At 74.6% G+C, this 11,282-nt stretch overlaps 1 protein-coding gene across 1 annotated transcript; it reads left to right on the top strand.

Annotated features, from left to right (window-relative positions):
• Window positions 1-319: 319 nt before the first annotated feature.
• Window positions 320-11,210, top strand: MAP3K11 (mitogen-activated protein kinase kinase kinase 11). The gene is made up of 10 exons (XM_064503192.1): window positions 320-2,901; window positions 3,722-3,902; window positions 4,455-4,603; window positions 5,268-5,440; window positions 6,586-6,841; window positions 7,504-7,617; window positions 8,223-8,304; window positions 8,439-8,515; window positions 8,597-10,039; window positions 10,675-11,210. Exons 1-10 carry the CDS (start codon window positions 2,292-2,294, stop codon window positions 10,863-10,865), a joined length of 3,276 nt encoding a protein of 1,091 aa, XP_064359262.1. The 5' UTR covers window positions 320-2,291; the 3' UTR covers window positions 10,866-11,210.
• Window positions 11,211-11,282: the final 72 nt, after the last annotated feature.

Raw genomic sequence — 11,282 nt, 5'->3', positions numbered from 1 at the left:
TTCCGGGTCGCGCGGCGCGGTGACGTCGTGGGGCGCCTGCGCCGCAGGCCCGGCCCCGCCCTCCGCGCGGAGCATGCGCGCTGGCGGCGCGGCGCGGTGACGTCACGGCGCGCCTGCGCCGCCCGACCGGCTCCGCCCACCGCACGGAGCATGCGCGCTGGCGCCGCGCGGGGCGTGGCGGGGGGGAGGCGGCCTCGCGCGTGCGCCGGAGCGTGCGCAGCAGCGCCCGGGGAGCGGAGCCCTGCGAGGCGGCGGCAGCGCGCATGCGCCGCGCGGGCCACTCCCCTCCGCCCCCTCCCCCCCAAGCAGCGCGGGGGCGCCTCCACCGCCCACGCGCGTGCGCATGCGCACTGAGCGCGGCGCCGCTCAGGTGGGGGTGGCGCATGCGCGATGTGAGGCGCGCGGGACGCCGTAGTGGGGGGAGGGCGTGAGGCCCGCGGTCGCGCCGGGGGCGGCCCCGGACGCCTGGGCCCCTCCGCGCCGGGGGCGTTGCGCGGCCCCCGGACGCCTGGGCCCGTTGGGGAGCCCCCGGGTGTCCGCGCCCCCGGACCCAGGTGTCCGAGCGCGGGGGGGTCCCAGGTGTCCCGGCTCGGGGGGGGGGGCCAGGCGTCCGGGTCCCTGAGGGAGGCCGAAGCGTCCGGGCCCGCAGCGAGCCCCGGTGTCCGGGCGGCTCCCTCCCTCCCCCCCCAATGCTGAGGAAGGGCCCAGGCGTCCGGGCGCCGTGGTTCCCCCCCCCCCCCCGGCGGACCCAGGCGTCCGGGCCCGCCCCGTCCGGCCCTGGTTCCTTTTCCTTTGTCCCGGTGACAATGTCCCGGCTCCGCCTTCCCCGGGGCCGCCTCCAGCGCCAGCCAGCGCGGGCCGGGGGGGACGCTGCCGCCGCCGCCACCCCCGGGCACCCAGGCGTCCGGGCCGCCAGCCCCGGGGACCCAGGCGTCCGGGCCGCTCGCCGGGGGACGCCGCTTCCTGCCCGCCACGGCACCGGGGGGGGGGGAACCGGGGGGGACAGAAGGAACCGCAGAGGCTGGAGGGGGGGCAGCAGGGACCCCGGGGGGGCCCTAGGGGACAGGGGGCAGCAGGGACCCGCAGGGGCTCCCGGGACCCATAGGGACCCTCAGGGGCCTGGGGGGACCCACAGGGGCCTGGAGGGCCTGGGGGGGCCCATAGAGGCACTGGGGGCCCACAGGAGCCTATAGGTCCTGGGGGGGGGGCAGGGACCCATAGGGGACGACAGGGACCAGGAGGGCTGGGGGGAGCAGCGTAGGGGCCCACAGGAGCTCCTGGGGCCCATAGGGACCCACAGGGGCCTGTAGGTCCTGAGGGGGGGCTGGGGGGTCCCATAGGGGCCTGTATGTCCTGGGTGGAGGGAGTAGGGACGCAGAGGGGCTGGGGGGGCCATAGGGACCCACAGGGGCATTGGGGACCCACAGGGGTCTGCAGGTCCTGGGGGGGGCGGCGGGACCCATAGGGATCCATAGGGGCACCAGGAGCTCCTAGGGACCCACAAGAGCCATAGAGGCCTGTGAGGACCCATAGGACCTGTAGGGACGCATAGAGGTGTTAGGGACCCACGCAGACCCACAGGTCCCATAGGGACCCCCAGGAGCACTAGGGATCCATAGGGGCGCTGGGGACCCAGAGGGGCCCATATGGGCATTAGGGATCTGTAGGGGCCCAAAGGGGCACTAGGAACCCATAGGAGCTATAGGGACCCAAAGGGACCTGCGGGGACACTAGGGGCTTGCAGGGACCCATAGGAGCACTAGGGACCCATAGGAGCCCATAGGAATCCATAGGAGCTCTAGAGATTCCTGGGGGCACAAGAGACCTGTAGGGGCTATAGGGAGCACAGGGACCCCACAGGAGCCATAGGGACCTGTAGAGCCCCGCAGGAGCCATAGGGATCCCGGGGGCCCATAGGGACCCATAGGGACCTGCAGGTGCTGTAGGGAGCCGGAGACCCCTCAGGAGCCATAGGGACCGGTAGAGACCCCCAGGAGCCATAGGGACCCCCGGGGCCCATAGGGACCCATAGGGACCTGCAGGTGCTGTAGGGAGCACAGGGACCCCACAGGAGCCATAGGGACCCCCGGGGCCCATAGGGACCAGTAGGGACCCGCAGGCGCTATAGAGAGCCTGGGGACCCCTCAGGAGCCATAGGGACCCATAGAGACCCGCAGGCGCTATATAGGGAGCCCGGGGACCCCACGGGTGCCATAGGGACCCGTAGAGCCCCCCAGGAGCCGTAGGGACCCCCGGGGCCCATAGGGACCCACAGGGACCGGGGGCGGCCCATGGAGCGGGGCCGGGCGCCGCCGTCCCCGCCACCGTCGCCGGGGGGGTCACGGTCACCCTCGCCGCCGGGGGGGTCACGGTCACCCTCGCCGGGGGGGTCACAGTCGCCCTCACCGCCCGGGGGGGGGTCGCGGTCGCCCTCACCACCCGAGGCGGGGTCGCGGTCGCCCTCGCCGCCCGGGGGGGCGCCGGGCTGGGGGGAGGCGCCGCGGGCGGCGGCGGGGGAGCTGCGGCTGGAGGAGGTGATCGGCGCGGGGGGCTTCGGGCGCGTCTTCCGCGGCACGTGGCGCGGCGAGGTGGTGGCGGTGAAGGCGGCGCGGGGCGACGCGGGGGCGGCGGGGGCGGCCAGCCTGCGGCGCGAGGCCCGGCTCTACGCCCGCCTGCGGCACCCCAACGTGGTGGCCCTGCGCGCCGTCTGCCTGGAGCCGCCCCACCTCTGCCTCGTCATGGAGTTCGCCGCCGGCGGGCCGCTCTCCCGGGCGCTGGCCGGGCGCCGCGTGCCGCCCGCCGTGCTGCTCGACTGGGCGCGGCAGATCGCCCGCGGCATGCGCTACCTGCACGCCGAGGCCCCCGTCGCCCTCATCCACCGCGACCTCAAGTCCAGCAACGGTGAGCGGCGCGCCGGCCGCAGCGGGCACGCGGGCGGTGGGTCACGGGCTGGATGCAACGGGGCGCGTGGTGCTGTGGGGTGCGTGGTGCCATGGGGCGCGCGTGCAATGGGTCATGGGCTGGATGCAATGGGGCACGCGTGCAGTGGGGCGCCTGGTGCCATGGGGCGCGCGTGCAATGGGTCATGGGCTGGATGCAATGGGGCGCGCGTGCAGTGGGGCGCCTGGTGCCATGGGGCGCGTGTGCAATGGGGCACACGTGGTGCAATGGGGCGCGTGGTGCCATGGGGCGCGCGTGCAATGGGTCATGGGCTGGATGCAATGGGGCGCGCGTGCAGTGGGGCGCGTGGTGCGGTGGGGTGTGGGGCGGGTCCCCGGGGCGGGGGGCCCGGACGCCTGGGCCCCCGGCCGGGCTCCGCGGGGGCCGCGGCACAAAGCTGCTTTCTGCTCGGGCGACACAATGGGGCACTTGAGGCGCCGGGGCCGGGCCCACCCCCGCCGGACGCCTGGGCCCCTCGCTGGGGACGGGGGGCGCAGGGGGGGCAGAGCCAGCCGGACGCCTGGGTCCCTGGGGATGTGGGGCACCCGAACACCTGGGTCCCTAGAGAGTGTGGGGCGCCCGGACGCCGGGGTCCCCAGGCGTTTGGGGCACCTGGACACCAGGGTCCCCAGGGATGTGGGTCACCCGGACGCCTGGGTCCCTAGAGGGTGTGGGGCACCCGGACGCCTGGGTCCCTGGGGGTGTGGGGCACCCAGATGCCGGGTCCCCGGGGGTTTGGGGCACCCGGACGCCGGGGCCCGGCGCCTGACCCGCGCCGCAGTGCTGCTGTCGCAGCCGGTGGAGGGCGACGACGTGAGCGGGAAGACGCTGAAGATCACGGACTTCGGGCTGGCGCGCGAGTGGCAGCGCACGACCAAGATGAGCGCCGCCGGCACCTACGCCTGGATGGCCCCCGAGGTCATCCGCGCCTCCACCTTCTCCAAGGGCAGCGACGTCTGGAGGTGCCGCCGCCGCCGGGGCCCCGCGGGGGGGGGCGGGGGGGACCCCCGGACGCCTGGGCCCCCGAGGGGCGGGAGATGGAGCGCCCGGACGCCTGGGTCCCTTGGGGAGGGGATGCTGGGCGCCTGGATCCCTGGAGGGAGGAGGAGGGGGGGCCCGGACACCTGGGTCCCCAAGGGTGGGGGACATCGTGCCTGGACACCTGGGTCCCTGGGGGGCTGGGGGTGTCCTGCCCAGATGCCGGCGTCCCCGGGAGGTGGGGGACGTCCTGCCTGGACGCCGGGGTCCCTGGGGGACGTCGTGCCCAGATGCCGGGGTCCCTGGGGGACGTCGTGCCCGGACACTGGGGTCCCTCAGCCTGGGGGACGTCGCACCCGGACGCCGGGGTCCCTGAGGGCTGGGGGACGTCCTGCCCGGACACCGGGGTCCCCGGGGGACGTCCTGCCCGGACGCTGGGGTCCCTGAGGGCTGGGGGACGTCCTGCCCGGACACCGGGGTCCCCGGGGGACGTCACACCCGGACGCCGGGGTCCCTGAGGGCCGTCGTCCCCGCAGCTACGGGGTGCTGCTGTGGGAGCTGCTGACGGGCGAGGTGCCGTACCGCGGCATCGACGGCCTGGCCGTGGCCTACGGGGTGGCCGTCAACAAGCTGACGCTGCCCATCCCCTCCACCTGCCCCGAGCCCTTCGCCCAGCTCATGGCCGGTACGCCCGGACGCCGGGGCCCGCCGCGGGGGCTCCCGGGCACCGCCGTCCCGGGGGGTGGGGGCTCCCGGACGCCTGGGTCCCCGGGCATTGGGGACACCTGGGTCCCTGGGGGGTGGGGGCTCCCGGACGCCTGGGTCCCCAGGGGGTGGGGGGCTCCTGGACGCCTTGGTCCCTGGGGTGGGGGCTCCCGGACACCTGGGTCCCCGGGGTTGGGGGACACCTGGGTCCCCAGGGGGTGGGGGGCTCCCAGACACCGGGGTCCCCTGGGGTTGGGGACACCTGGGCACCTGGGTCCTCTGGGGGTTGGGGACACCTGGACACCTGGGTCCCTGGGGGTCAGGGGCTCCTGGACGCCTGGGTCCCCTGGGGGTTGGGGGCTCCCGGACGCCTGGTCCCCTGGGGTTGGGGACACCTGGGCACCTGGATCCCTGGGGGTTGGGGACACCTGGACACCTGGGTCCCTGGGGGTCAGGGGCTCCTGGACGCCTGGGTCCCCTGGGGTTGGGGACGCCTGGGCACCTGGGTCCCCTGGGGGTTGGGGGCTCCCGGACGCCTGGTCCCCTGGGGTTGGGGACGCCTGGGTCCCCGGGGGGTTGGGGACACTTGGCCGGCCGGGTGCCCTGCCGGGGCGCGCCCGGACGCCTGGTCCCCGCGCCCGCAGCCTGCTGGGAGCAGGACCCGCACCGGCGGCCGGGCTTCGGGGCCATCCTGGCGCGGCTGTCGGCGCTGGAGGCGCCGGGGCTGGGCCTGGCCCCGGAGTCCTTCCACTCGCTGCAGCAGGGCTGGCGCCGCGAGATCCAGGGGCTCTTCGACGAGCTGCGGGCGCGCGAGAAGGTGCGGGCGGCCGGACCCCCGACCCGGGTCCCATAACTGGGACCCCCTAACTGGGACCCCCAACCCGGACCCCCTAACTGGGACCCCCGACCCGGACCCCATAACTGGGATCCCCTAACTGGGACCCCCAACCTGGACCCCCTGACTGGGATCCGCTAACTGGGACCCCCAACCTGGACCCCCTGACTGGGACCCCTGATCCAGACCCTCTAACTGGGACCCCCAACCTGGACCCCCTAACTGGGACCCCTGACCCAGATCCTCCATCTGGGACCCCCCAACTGGGACCCCTGGTCCAGACCCTTCACCTGGGACCCTCAATCTGGACCCCCTAACTGGGACCCCCCAACTGGGACCCCTGACACAGACACCCCAACTGGGACCCCCCAACTGGGACCCCTGACCCAGAGCCCCTAACTGGGACCCCCAACTGGGACCCATTCCCAGGACCCTCAATCTGGACCCCCGACCCAGACCCTTGATCCCGACTCCTTAACTGGGACCCCTGACCCAGACCCACACTGGGCCCCCCAACTGCCCCCCCCAACTGGGACCCCTGATCCGGACCCCCGAGTGGGACCCCCGGCTGGGATCCCTCTGTCAGGACCCTCCCCAGGGCCCCCCAGCTGGGACCCCCAACCCACGCGGGACCCCCAGGGCTGCCCTGCTGCTGGTGATGGCTGACGCTGTCCCTCCCGTGTCCCCCCGTGTCCCCACACGTCCCTCTGCATCCCCATGTCCCTGTTTGACCCCGTGTCCTTGCACAACCCCATCCCTATCCCGCGTCCCCCATCCCCTCCGCGTCCCCCCGTCCCCTCCGTGTCCCCCTGTGCCCCCCGTGTCCCCCCATGTCCCCACTTACCCCCGTGTCCTTGCACGACCCTGTCCCTATCCCGCGTCCCCCATCCCCTCCGTGTCCCCCATCCCCTCCATGTCCCCCTGTGCCCCCCGTGTCCCCCCATGTCCCCACTTACCCCCGTGTCCTTGCACGACCCTGTCCCTGTCCTGTGTCCCCCCATGTCCCCGTGTCCCCCCATGTCCCCATTTGCCCCCGCGTCCTTGCACAACCCCGTCCCTATCCCGCGTCCCCCATGCTCTCCGCGTCCCCCATCCCCTCCGTGTCCCCCCGTGTCCCCCCCGGGCAGGAGCTGCTGAGCCGGGAGGAGGCGGTGGCGCGGGCGGCGCTGGCGCAGCAGTCGCAGGCCGAGGCGCTGCGGCAGCGGGAGCAGGCGCTGGCCCGCTGGGAGCTGGAGGTGCTGGAGCGGGAGCTGAGCCTGCTGCTGCGGCCCCCCGGGCCGGGCCCCGGCCCCCGCCGCCCCCCCGCCGCCCCCAAGCGCCGCCGCGGCACCTTCCGCCGCCCCAAGCTGGGCCGCCCCGCCGACCACATCAGCATGCCCCAAGGTGCGGGGGGGTCCTGGGGGGGGATATGGGGGTCCTGGGGGTCTGTGCTGCCCCGCCGACCACATCAGCATGCCCCAAGGTGCGGGGGGGCCCTGGGGGGGTCCTGGGGGGGGATATGGGGGTCCGGGGGGGATATGGGGGTCTGCGGGGGTCCTGGGGGTCTGTGGGGGGGATATGGGGGTCTGCGGGGGTCCTGGGGGGGGATATGGGGGTCCTGGGGGTCCTGGGGGGGGATATGGGGGTCCTGGGGGTCTGCGCCACCCCAGCAACCACATCGACCTGCCCCACTGTACGGGATGAGGGATATGGGGGCCCTGGGGAGGTCCGAGAGGGGGGTCTGGGGGGGAATATGGGGGTCCTGAGGGGATATGGGGGTCCTGGGGGGGTCTGCAGGGATCCTGGGGGAGGATATGGGGGTCCTGGGAGGACATGAGGGTCCTGGGGGCAGTTAGCAGAGGTCCTGGGGGGGTCTGCGGGGGTCCTGAGGGTCTGCGCTGCCCCAGGGAGCACCTCAGCACACCCCCGGGTACGGGATGGGGGGTCTGGGGGGTCCTGGGGGGGTCCTGGGGGCTGCAGGGGCCTGGGGGGGATCTACGGGGGTCTGGGGGGGTTGTGGGGCCGCGGGGGGTCCCCGAGGCCCCGCTCTGACGCGGCCCCCCCAGATTTCAAGCACCGCCTGACGGTCCAGGCCTCGCCGGGGCCCGACCGCCGCAGCCGGGACCCCCAGGAGGGGCCGGGGGGGTCGCCGCCCTTCCCCCGCCTGCGCGCCATCCAGCGTGAGTCACCCCCCCGGGTCGTCCCCCCCCCCGGGTCCCCCCCAGCCCCATGTCACCCCCTGGGTCCCCCCCGATCACCCCCGGGTTCCCATGTCACCCCCTGGGTCCCCCCGGTGCCCCCCCGGTTCCCATGTCACCCCCCATGTCATCCCCGTGTCGTCCCTGTGTCCCCCCCCCCAAGTTCCCCCCCTCAACGTCATGAGCCCCACGGCTGCTTGCAGCAGGGGTTGCCAGCCAATCAGGGGTGTGCTAGCTGCGATGTCATAGCTGCCGCTGTGTGATGTCACACCTTTCCAGCCTAGGAAGGACCAGGGTGCGATGACATCATAAGTAGCCCACAGTGATGTCATCTCCCCCCCCCCATTCCATACTTGAGTGCTATCTCTGGGCCGTAGGGATTGGCCCGCTTGGAGTGACATCACTCATGCTCTGTGCTCATTGGCTGACAATATGACATCAGAGCTGATCATGAGAAGGGCGGGTTACAAATGACATCACAGGGCAGGCTGAGATAGGTCAAGGGTGGGTGACATCACAGCGAGGGCCATGACATCATGGCGGGGGGGCGGGGCCTGGCAGCACTGACTCCGCCCCCTGCCCCACAGTGGAGCCCTCGGACACGGAGTCGCCGTGGGGCCAGGGGGGGACGGAGCGCCGCGGCGGGGGCAAAGGCAGCGCCAACGGCAGGTGGGTGCCGGACGCCTGGGTCCCCCCCGGACGCCTGGGTCCCCCGGATGCCTGGGTCCCCCCCGGACGCCTGGGTCCCAGGGGCGCGGGGCAGAGCCCGCCCGGACGCCTGGGTCCCCGGTGCCGTCCCGCAGGCGGAGGTCGCGGCAGGAGGAGACGACCTGGTACCTGGACCCCGACGAGCTCGGCCCGGGGGACGCCGCCCTCAACGGTGAGTCCCGGGAGGGTCCGGGGGGGCCCAGGCGTCCGGGGGCGCCCGGCCCCGCTGACGGCCCCCCGCCCTGTCCCGCAGGCGAGGCGGTGCCGGGCCCCGCCGGGGCCCAGGAGTCCGAGGAGGGCCGGGGCGAGCGGGGCGGGACGCCGCGGCTGCTGCGGCGGGCGCTGCTCCGCGGCTCGGCCCTGCTGGCCTCGCTGGGGCTGGGCCGGGAGCTGCCCCCCGCCGAGGCGCCCCGCAGCCCCCCGCCCTCCCCCGGCCTGCTGCGCCTCTCGCCCCGCCGGCCCGCCCGGACGCCGGGGTCCCCCGAGCCCGCCCGCACCCCCGGCACCCCCGAGCGCAGCTGGCCCGGCACCCCGGAGCCCGGCCGGGCCCGGACGCCTGGGACCCCGGAGCTGAGCTCACCCGGGACCCCGGAGCCCAGCCGGGCCCGGACGCCTGGGCCCCTGGAGCTGAATTGGCCCCGGACGCCTGGGACCCCCGAGCCAAACAGGGCCCAGACGCCTGGGACCCCTGAGCAAGGTCGGACCCGGACGCCTGGGACCCCGGAGCCAAACAGGGCCCGGACGCCTGGGCTGCTGGAGCTCAATTGGCCCCGGACGCCTGGGACCCCGGAGCCGAGCCGGGCCCAGACGCCTGAGACCCCTGAGCCCAGCCGGGCCCGGATGCCTGGGCCCCTGGAGCTCAATTGGCCCCGGATGCCTGGGACCCCCGAGCTGAACAGGACCCGGACGCCTGGGACCCCCGAGCCAAACAGGGCCCAGACGCCGGGGACCCCTGAGCAAGGTCGGGCCCGGCCACCCGGGACCCTGGAGCTCAATTGGCCCCGGACACCTGGGACCCCTGAGCCGAACAGGGCCCAGACGCCTGGGACCCCTGAGCAAGGTCGGGCCCGGACGCCGGGGACCCTGGAGCTAAGTTGGCCCCGGACACCTGGGACCCCTGAGCCGAACAGGGCCCGGACGCCTGGGACCCCTGAGCAAGGTCGGGCCCGGACGCCGGGGACCCTGGAGCTAAGTTGGCCCCGGACACCTGGGACCCCCGAGCTGAACAGGGCCCGGACGCCTGGGACCCCCGAGCTGAACAGGGCCCGGATGCCTGGGACCCCTGAACGAGGTCGGGCCCGGACGCCTGGGCCCCTGGAGCTGAATTGGCCCCGGACGCCTGGGACCCCTGAGCCAAACAGATCCCGGACGCCTGGGACCCCGGAGCCCAGCCGGGCCCGGACGCCTGGGACCCCTGAGCCAAACAGGGCCCGGACGCCTGGGCCCCTGGAGCTGAATTGGCCCCGGACGCCTGGGACCCCTGAACGAGGTCGGGCCCGGACACCGGGGACCCCTGAGCCAAACAGGGCCCGGACGCCTGGGCCCCTGGAGCTGAACTGGCCCCGGACGCCAGGGACCCCGGAGCCGGGAGGGGCCAGGACGCCCCGGACGCCTGGGTCCCCGGAGCTGCTCATCGACCTGGAGTCACCGGGACCCCGCAGGGAGGGAGAAGCCAGCGCCTGGGGCCAGGCCTGGGGTAAGAGCGTCTGTGGGGCAGCTACAGGGGCTGGGGGGCAGCTACGGGGTCGAGGGGGTGGCTATGGGGCTGAGGGGGTGGTTAGGGGGTCTGGGGGTGGTTATGCAATGTGTGGGGCAGTTATGGGGCAGCTACAGGGGCTGGGAGGGCAGTTACAGGGTCAGGAGGGTGGTTATGGGGCAGTTACAGGGGCTGTGGGGCAGCTGTGGGGCTGGGGGGGCAGTCATGGAGTCCAGGGAGCAGTCATGGGGGTTTGGGGGGGCAGTTATGGGGCAGTTACGGGGTCCAGGGGCAGTTGGGGGGCTCTGTGCAGAGGTTTGGGGCCATTTTGGGGCCATCTTGGGGAGGTTCGGGGTTGTTCAGGGGGCAGTTTGGGGCAGTTGGGACCATTGTGGGGCGGCTTGAGCCATCCCGGGCCCCTTTGAGGGCAATTTGGGCCGTTCCGGGATGGTTTGGGGGCAGTTTGGGACATTCTGGGGCAATTCAGGCCAGTTTGGGGCCATTCGGGACAGTTTGGGGGCAGTTGAGACCATTGTGGGGCAGCACGAATGATTCTGGGACGATTCTGCGGCCATTTGGGGCGGTTCGGGGGCCGTTTGGGTCGTTCCGGGGCCGCCGCTGACGCCCCGGCGCAGGCGCGGCGCTGCCGTCGCCGCCGGCGCCCCGGCGCGGCCCCTCCAGCCCCGGCCCCGGCTCCAGCCCCGCGGCGCGGCCCCGGCGCGGCCCCGCGCGGCCCCGCATCGACCCCTGGAGCTTCGTGTCGGCGGGGCCGCGCCGCCCCCCCGCGCCCGCCGCCGCCGGCCCCGACCCCTTCGCCGAGCCCTGAGCGCGCGCCGGACGTGACGCCACGCCGCGCCGGCCGGAAGCCCCGCCCCCGCCGCCAACGGACTGTGCCGGAAGTGGCGACGCTCCCTGCGCGGGGAGCACCGGAAGTGCGGCCCTGGCTGAGCCGAGAACGCCGGAAGTGCCGCCACCTCTGTGCGGGGAACACCGGAAGTGCCTGTCCTCTCCCCGCGGGAGCGCCGGAAGTGCCTGTCCCCTCCCCGCGGGGGACGCCGGAAGTGCCCCCCTCTCTCCGCGGGGAACGCCGGAAGTGCCGCCCCGCGGGGGCCCGGCCGCGGCGCCCCGAGCCCGCGCGCGCGGCCGCGAGAGAATAAACCTGCTGCCGCCAGCGCCGCCTCCGCGGGACCCCGGCGTCCGGGGGGGAGGAGGGGATCCCGACACCGCCAGTGGGGGCCCAGGC

This window comes from Dromaius novaehollandiae, chromosome 35, assembly GCF_036370855.1.
Source record: "Dromaius novaehollandiae isolate bDroNov1 chromosome 35, bDroNov1.hap1, whole genome shotgun sequence".
Taxonomy (NCBI): Eukaryota; Metazoa; Chordata; class Aves; order Casuariiformes; family Dromaiidae; genus Dromaius; species Dromaius novaehollandiae.
This window is presented reverse-complemented; position numbering and strand designations above follow the sequence as displayed.

Bases quoted from the DNA above. Each gene is read 5' to 3' on its own strand.
- MAP3K11 (XM_064503192.1), top strand. From the start codon at position 2,292: ATGGAGCGGGGCCGGGCGCCGCCGTCCCCGCCACCGTCGCCGGGGGGG. The intron at 8,516-8,596 runs GTGAGTCCCGGG...CCTGTCCCGCAG, and splicing joins GGGGGACGCCGCCCTCAACG to GCGAGGCGGTGCCGGGCCCC. The intron at 10,040-10,674 runs GTAAGAGCGTCT...GCCCCGGCGCAG, and splicing joins CGCCTGGGGCCAGGCCTGGG to GCGCGGCGCTGCCGTCGCCG.